This window comes from Fragaria vesca, linkage group LG2 (genome assembly GCF_000184155.1).
Source record: "Fragaria vesca subsp. vesca linkage group LG2, FraVesHawaii_1.0, whole genome shotgun sequence".
NCBI classification, from domain to species: Eukaryota; Viridiplantae; Streptophyta; class Magnoliopsida; order Rosales; family Rosaceae; genus Fragaria; species Fragaria vesca.
Window position 1 is genome coordinate 31,850,277 of NC_020492.1, and position 8,783 is coordinate 31,859,059.

Genomic DNA, 8,783 nt, shown 5'->3' on the forward strand with positions numbered 1-8,783 from the left:
AATCACACATTACCTTCATGATTCTGCAGAGATATCACTCTTATCAGTGGTACAGACATCATTTCATCTTTGCTTTCCTCACGTGGAACATACATGGATGCATGCTGGTTCACACATCTCTTATACTGCGTTGTTATTCCAGAAAAGTATCGTAATTCCAGAATCCTGCCCATATGAAGGGGATCACCACTAACATTCCAGCACCCATTATCATTTCATACAGTCTGCACTCCAAAGGGAAGTTAGTAATAGAAATTCTTTCACATTAATGGAAAGTGGTCTGAACATTTGCAGATCCTAAAGCAAGCAGTAAAAATAACATCAAGGAGCCCTAATTTGTGTGTGTTCATGTGTTCATATATTGAAACACTTCCCAGTGCGTATAAGCTTGGTCTTGGCAAATTCTTAGGTCTTGCACAAAAGAAACATGGCAAATGCTACAAAATAAGCATGTGAAAAAATAGAAGTCAACATATGTCAAACTTTATTAAAACCAACAGTACAAAATAGCCATTTCATTAATATTTTGACCCGAAACTATGATAGATTGGGAAAAAATTACTGCACTGAGCCTACCTAAAAAAAAATCACAAACAGTACAACCTCCAAATACTTAATGTGTAATCAATCTAGTTCATCAAGTTTGATCTCTTGCTGTTCACCAGTAGACAGAATTTTTACACCCACCATCCCCCTTTGCCACTCTGAAACTCCCACCAAGATCAGCCTGTTGGCATTTACTCGTGAAGCACGCTTGAATACCCTGAAATAGAACAAATATTATGCATGAAACAATAGCAATTAGAAAATGATTTGATGTAGAAATTTGCAAACGGCTATAAGATGGCAGTAAATACCATTTAAGTGGTTTGCTCTCCAAGACCAAGTCGACACTTTGACCTTTCTCCCTAAGTATGGTGGCAACTGTTGCAGCTGCACCTTGCAGTCCAGTATCCAGAGCACATACAATGTTCTCTATTTGCAGGCCAAGTTCTGGCAGAAGACCCTTCTCCTTGAGCAACTATAATCATCACACCAAAATGTCAAATGAATAACAAGTAAAAGAAAATGAGAAAAACAAGTTTAAGGAATATTAGACTCCCATAATGAACATCCACAAACCTAAACATCTTAGAATAGTTGAATATCATATGTATGGTCAATAAACTGTAGAATATGCCATTAGGCCCACTATAGGATAAATAACTACCATATTCTGCTTGGTGCAAATAATCAAATGTAATTTAACAGAAGAAAATGACGTCATCAAGCAAAGAGAATATATAAGTTTTAACTCACTTCTATTATGACAGCATCACCAAATCCAAAGCCACAAGCAGGAATATCATCACCACCAAAGGTAGAGAGCAACCGGTCGTATCGGCCACCACCACAAATGGCTCGCAACTTTCCTCCTCTATCAAAACCCTAGAACATAATTGATCTGTTAGATGCTATTCATAAAATAGCAACATTTTTCTACGAGATCTATGCATCAAAATTGATAAATATGCCTAAGCAATTATGTATTTTTTTTGGTCGTAAAGCAATTATGTATTGGCTACATGTTTTTCTCTTTATGGCACAATAGTTTGTTCTATCAGGTATTTACTGAAATGGATAGTTTTGGTGTTTGCCACATCGGGGAAGTTAGTGCAACAGGCTTCTAGATGAAACCATTTCTTTCGTGGTTGCTTCAAATAGAAGGAATTACAGTATCATACCCACTCATATTCAAGTGTTATATACAATAACAATACGTGTAACAGTTTTTCTCACAAGCAACATTTCAGTACTTCCGAAATTGATAATTGTACAAGTAAGATATTGTCTGCAAACTTCATTCTCATGGCTATACAGATACCTGGAATTGAAACGCAGTAACATTAATCATTCTAAGGGCATAATTTATACTCAAAAAGGTATAAAGCAGACTACAAAAGGACATCTCAGTATACAGTCCTCATTGGCAAAGGCTTAAAAGCTTATAGATTAATATTTTAACTCAATCATTGGACAATAATAATTAATACTCAACCGTGTCCTTAAAGTAGAGTTGATAACATGAATATCTAACCTCGAAGACTATACCAGTATAGTAGGCAAGGCCACGAACAATAGAAGCATCAAATTGAATCCATTCAGAATAACCAAATTTGTCAGCAAGAGAGAACAGCTGCTTCAGATCAGCAACTGCTTCCCCAGAATCTCCAAGTATCTCTACATAAAGACAAACAGTGAACAGATGCTAAGAATCTCACTACTAATTTGAACCAGCTGTCAGCACTCACAAAGAATTGGCAAACAATCTTAATCTATAATATTTTTGGATGAAAATAAAATTTATAATTGTGAACGCAACTATATGAACTTATCCTTGCAACCACTTCCTCTTGCCATCCTGTACCACTTTCAAGTTTCAACACTATCTCTTCTCTATGTTCTACAGTAACTACGAACCACTGTTAAGATGTTACAATTGCTAACAAAATAGAATCATTTGGATTACCAGATAAAAAAATAAAAAAAACATTTGGATTAAAGTTGTCGAACTTTCATGGGATGAACTAATTATTCGTTTATGTGTTAGCATCACATGACATGAAGCCATACATAATGAAACAAAATGTGTAGATCGTTTATCTTAACTATTATCAGAATAAGAGTTGCTGATGAAAGCTTTCAACAGGCTTAGTTAGGTTTTATCTATTCTATACTCTATCTATTATACCTACAATCTGACATACAACTGATGTCATATCTATAGGGTACTACCGTACAACTGCACCCTAAGTAAACCTTTTCTAATAATTGGAAATCTACCTTTATGCAACAAAAAAGATTTTCATCTACAGGAATATGCAGAAAGCCAAAATATTTTGTGACTGTTCTAATTGCATATAAGCCAACGGATAGATAGAACTTGCACAGTTGATCTATATACACAAGTGATATGCTTCAAGAAGGGCAAGACAGTTGATTTATATCACCTAAAAAAAGATCAGACATATTTATTTTTGAATCAAAATATGAACAAGACCAACCTTCCAGCTCTGTCAATGACTTTATGGAAAGTACTTGCAATAACTGCTCAATTGCCTCTTCTAATACACCAATGGATTCTAGCTCTTTTTTAATTTCTGCCAATGGAAGCTTCTCTATCTGTTTACCATCAAAACACCCTGACCTGATTAGAAAATCATATCAAAAATTTACATTCTAGTACAATGTATCGCGGCAGATGCATTTGCGAAACAATTTGAACTGAAATCTGTAAGATCAAATTCATTTGCGAAAGATACATAAGAGCAAGGGATATCCAAAATGCCAACAAAGTACGGTGACCTTAACATGCACATGTACACACATACATGCTGGAAATGTAAGCTGAATACTGCCACCATTGCATGTGGTAATTATATGATCAATGGAAGAATGTGTGTCAGCATTACAAAATAAAAACAAATTAAACTAATAAGAGTGTGATCTAAGTTATCTTAAAACAAAGTGTAACCAAAATAAGATGGCTGGTGATCATTAAATCAAGTTTATTTCTTTGAGAACAAGAAAGTAGAGACATTTCATTTTGCGAATGCAGAGGTAAATTCCCATTTTTAGTGCTAAGAGCTTTATTATGCTATCAAAACATCACCAATAACGAGGATCAGGGTAATCTACAAACCACTTTGAGGGAAAAATGGATAGACAAACAGACTAGAATATACCTTGTCTATGATGATGCAAACCTTTCCAAACAAAGCTTCAGGTATGGAGTAACGGCTCAATACTGCTTGTAAAAGCTGTAAAGCGGGGAAATAATAAGATTTTCTCTGGTTCCAAAAGTCATTAATAAACTGAAAGTCCTAATGTAATGGATGGCTTTGGATCACATGTCAAAAGATGAACAAGGTAGACTAAGAGTAAGAAATATTAAAATATTTCTTGAAAATATTTATTGAAACTGAAAACTTGGTTTAACGAAACAAACAACAGAGAGATTTTTTTATTTTTTATTTTTTTTATTCTTTTTAAAGAAGTAATGTGAAGTTGTGCGGCTTCTGGAAACCATCATGAGCAACTTCTAAAACCCAAAAATGTATTATCTATTTATGTAAAACAAATTTGGAAATAAAATGGGATGTATCTGTTTTCTTCGTTTCTGGAAGGACAAGTTGAAGTGAGGTACAAAGCCTTTGAAAACAGAACTCACAAGAAAAAAGGTTTCATATAAAAATAATAATTTTTCTGCAGACCACTCAAAAATGATAGTTTTAAGAGTTCATTTAAGAAAAAACCATCCACACCTTTCGACTTGAAACCTTAAATCCAACATCCGAAGCTGTAATTCCTAATCGCTTGAAGAAAGTGATAATAGCAGAAATAAGTTCCGCTTCAGCCTAGTCAAGGAGAGACCAAGTCTGTCAGTAAAATGCATAAGCAAAATACATATATAAAAAAAAAAAAACAAATAGGATGGTACATCATACCGTAACCTCAGGCACACCGATAATATCCATATTCCACTGGTAATGCTCCCTTCGCCGCCCCCTTGTCATTCTCTCATACCGCCAGCACTGCCCCACTGCAAACCATTTCAATGGAAGCGATAGAGATTTTCCTTTCTGTATCACCAGCCTGGCCAACGAAGGAGTGAGCTCCGGCCTGAGGGCAACACGACGATTTCCTCTATCTTCGAAACAATACAGCTGCCACAATGCAATGCAGCATATAAAGGAGAAGGAGAGACAATAATGCTTGTAAAACAAGAGCTCAAAAATTCGAGTAGTCAGAATTAGAGAAATTGAGGGAGATAAAGAAACAGCAACACCAACCTGGTCTCGAATCTCCTCGCCGGCTTTTCTAATGAACAGAGCCTCCGACTCGAGCACCGGAAAATCCACCTCCTCGAAGCTAAACAAGCGCGAAACCTCTCTGAAATTAGAGAAGAGCCAGCTGCGGAGGCGCATCTCCTCCGGCGGGAAGTCCCTGGTGCCCTTGGGAGGGTTCACGTCGATCCTCTGCTGCAGGTCCTCCTCCGTGACCGACGCCGGAGACACTGCGCCAGTACGACCTCCGGCGGCGGCGGCGGCGGCATTGTTGCTTAAGGCGGAGGCAGTAGAGAGAGAAGAGAGGGCCCTAGGGTTTGTGGCGAGGATGGGGCATCGGAGGAGAGCGCGGGTTAGGAGGGGCTTATTGGGGATAAGGAGGGAAGAAGAAATAGCAGAGAGCATGGCTCTGCTTTCTTTCTCGTTTCGCTGCTCACTCTTCACGACCGATAACCAGTAAAACAAACTTCTTTATAAAAAAATAAAACAAAATGAGGACGGATACATACAAAATTAAAATTAAAATTATAACAACGGTATCATCTGAGATTAGTCATAAAATTAAATCTTTTTCTCTTCATTCTTTTTTTTTAAATTAATTTGAGAAATTTTATTTACACACCCTTATATACTTAATACACACCTCTTATTTTTTTTAATCTAATTTTCTTTCCCTAAACTTCCTCTTATACCCTCTTTATTTTACTGAATACACACTCATCTTTTAACTCATCATGTTCTTCCTTTAGCCAAAACCGATTCCACATAAGACTCGATCTATTTTCTCAGCTCTATGATTAATGCTACCAATTTTTCTACTAAAATCAAATCGAATTGATAAACAGATGAAGCTTAACAAACAATCAAGGGAGACAAAATGATTGAAGATTTTATTATTATTATTATTATTAATTCTCTCACTCAAATTACATCTAAGATTTTTCAATCAGTCAAAATAGTATGGAAATTTGATATCACTAAGAAGCTTGCAGACTACAGATTACTAGAGTAGTAAATATGTATAGAAATTTAAAAGCCTAGCATCCAAACTGAAATTTGTTTATTTGTTTAATTCTCTTTCTGTTCATCTTTATCATAGGGGTATAATTATATAAAAAAATTTCTTAAAAATAAGGGTGTGCATTAAGAAATTTGGTATGTGTGAATAAAATTTCTCAATTAATTTATGAAATCTATCTAAATGAAAACTGATGATTACTATTCTTCATATAGAATATAATTATTGAAACTCATTTACTAAAGAAAAAAAATTAAATACGTCTCAAATATCACGTTGAAAATGGGAAAATGTCCATCTAATACTAATTTAAATCTCTTCTTTCCTATTCCAATAAATCTAATAGACATGAGCAAATTCCAATGTAAGGTGTTCTTACTTGTGCCCAAATACACAAATCTATATTAAAATCATAATAAAAAAATAATTTTAGTATATTTTTAAAAATAATTTTACCCTCACCAGTTCAACAAGTATAGAGAGGTGAAAGTGAAAGAGTGAAAAGACTTTGCCGATTTTAAAGTAAAGCCTCAACGACGCCTATTGCGCCCCCAACCATCCTTTCCTAGGTTCGACAGAAGCCAGATTGAAAATGGCGCCTTCTAGGGCTTAGAGTCGTCATTGTTGACGAGGTGTGGATGCAGAGTCGTCGATCGTTGTCAGATCGAATCGGTGAGGAGGATGTGGATGTTTTCATCGTGGGATTTGGATTCAAATCCAATTTCTCATCGACTAGACGTGGAGTGTCGTTGTCTAGACCGAGGTTCGTCGTTGTCGAGGTTGAGGAGCATTGTCGTCCAGACAGAGGTTAGTCGTCGTCGATGCTGAGGTTTGTCGTGTCAAGGCCGAGGAGCGTCGTTGTCAACGCTTCGGCAGTTGAGGCCTCAATGAGAGAGAGAGATAGAGAGAGAGATCAAAGATTTAAGAGAGAGGAGAGAGATATTAGATTTGATCAGAGAGGAAAAAGTTTAATCATCAGAATAGGGATATATCTGTAATTTTCTTAAAAATCATTGGAATAGGCTAAGGAAAAAGATTTACATTGAAGTGGGCATAAAAATCCCTGTTTTTTGTGCATTTGGTTATTTTCCCTTAGAAAGTTGACTATAGTTGAAAGTAGTCATCTAGTGCACCTTAGACATATTTATTCCAGCTTCCCTTAAAAAGTTGACTATAGTTGAAAGTAGTCATCTAGTGCACCTTAGACATACTTATTCCAGCTTGTTGTTGTTGTTGTTTTCTTTTCTTTTTTTAAATGTGTAAAGACTCAATTTTCACTTTAAGCATAAATATTTCAGCTTCTTGCAAGGTGCATAAATATTTTTGCAAAAAATAAAAATAAAAATATCTATCGATTATAGAAAATATATATTTATTGAAATAATTTATTATGAGGTACAAAATAGAGATCAAATTATTCAAAAGAAAAAAAACAGAGAATAAATAACATGTACAAAAGAGAAAAACAAAAGTTAAAAAAATATATAGAATAGTTCATGATAGAACATTTTCTTGCATGAAAAAAATAATCAAAAAATGAAAGTAGGGATAATGGATGTTCAAAAACAAAAAAGAAAAAAACAAAGAATGAGAGGTCTATTGAGTGAATAAGAGGTAAAGTAAGTAATTAATTAAAATATATGTCAATAAATAACTACGGTTATGTTAGGAATTTGAAATGAGGTCTAATGAGCAAATGCTTATATTGAAAATTAAAAGGGAGGTGTAGAGAGAAGAAAATTCTACAATGAGTTAATGGATGTCATGCATCAATTCTGTCATAAAGTTGTAACACGAGTTTTCAAAGTTGTAATATGAGTCCTTAAAGTTGTAATAAACTTAATTACAACATTAGTCCTCATGTGTCATTAAAGTGATAAAATATGTGCTTAAAGTAATAATTGTTCATGTATGTATGTATGTATGTATATACAGGTTTTCTCTGTTACACACGTCCGCATTTATTCTTACGGTGCGGATTTTCACTTTAGACTCACTTTTCAATCAAATTTTCACATTTCCACCGTGTAGTCTTTAGATACCAATGTATAGATCATCTGTGCAAAATTTCAACGAATTTAGTTATCATTAAGGAACTCAAACTCGATTAAACCAATGGATGAACATAATTATGTCGAACTTGAACTCTTCATGTTTATAACAGAAAAAACGTAGTTTTGAGTGCCTTAATGATAACCAAATTGGCTGAAATTTTGCAGAGATGATCTATACATCAATATCTAAAAACTAGACGGTGGAGATGTAAAAATTCGATTGAAAAGTGAGTCTAAAGTGGAAATCCACACCGTAAGAATAAATGCGGACGTGTGTAGCAAAGAAAGCTTATATATATATACACACACACACAGGGCCCTTCTAATGAGAGATCTATTTTTTTGTTCATTTCTTTCTAAAGATAAACTATTAGATCTGTTTTTTAATGATCTTGGATGACTGAGATTAAATAATAAATTCAACACTTTCTGACAAACCTAAACCATTCAACTTTATTAAAAATAAATCAAAGTTTTGGATGACTTAACGAACACCAAATCTTCTGAATGTTTGTGGGAGTGATCTACTTATATAGACCTACAAATTGATGGTGAAGATGTGATTTTGTGATTGGAAGTTCGTCAAATTTCATATCCCTATAAATGAACAAAAAAAAGGATCCCTCATTGGAAAGGCCATGTATATATATATATATGGAGCCGTTCAGAAGCAGACGTCCGCACTCGGCTTAAAGTGTGGATGTCCATCCGTTCTCCACCCTCTGGTGCCGACGACGGCGCGCCTCCACCCCAAAAGACTCCAGCAGCGTCCCCGACCACTTTCCCTCTCCGGCGAGTCTGTTCTTTTCCAGTTTTCTGGCGAGAATGATCTTGTTTGAAGTTTTGGGTGATCTCGCCGGAAAACTGGAAAAGAACGGACTCGCC

At 35.2% G+C, this 8,783-nt stretch overlaps 1 protein-coding gene across 1 annotated transcript; it reads right to left on the reverse strand.

The window, feature by feature from the left end:
* Nucleotides 1–463: 463 nt before the first annotated feature.
* On the reverse strand, nucleotides 464–5,255 carry LOC101301462 (histidine--tRNA ligase-like). Its single transcript, XM_004291756.1, has 9 exons — nucleotides 4,833–5,255; nucleotides 4,488–4,706; nucleotides 4,305–4,397; nucleotides 3,726–3,800; nucleotides 3,045–3,162; nucleotides 2,078–2,220; nucleotides 1,300–1,428; nucleotides 858–1,021; nucleotides 464–763 (listed from the first exon to the last, which is right to left on the reverse strand). Exons 1-9 carry the CDS (start codon nucleotides 5,229–5,231, stop codon nucleotides 625–627), a joined length of 1,479 nt encoding a protein of 492 aa, XP_004291804.1. The 5' UTR covers nucleotides 5,232–5,255; the 3' UTR covers nucleotides 464–624.
* Nucleotides 5,256–8,783: the final 3,528 nt, after the last annotated feature.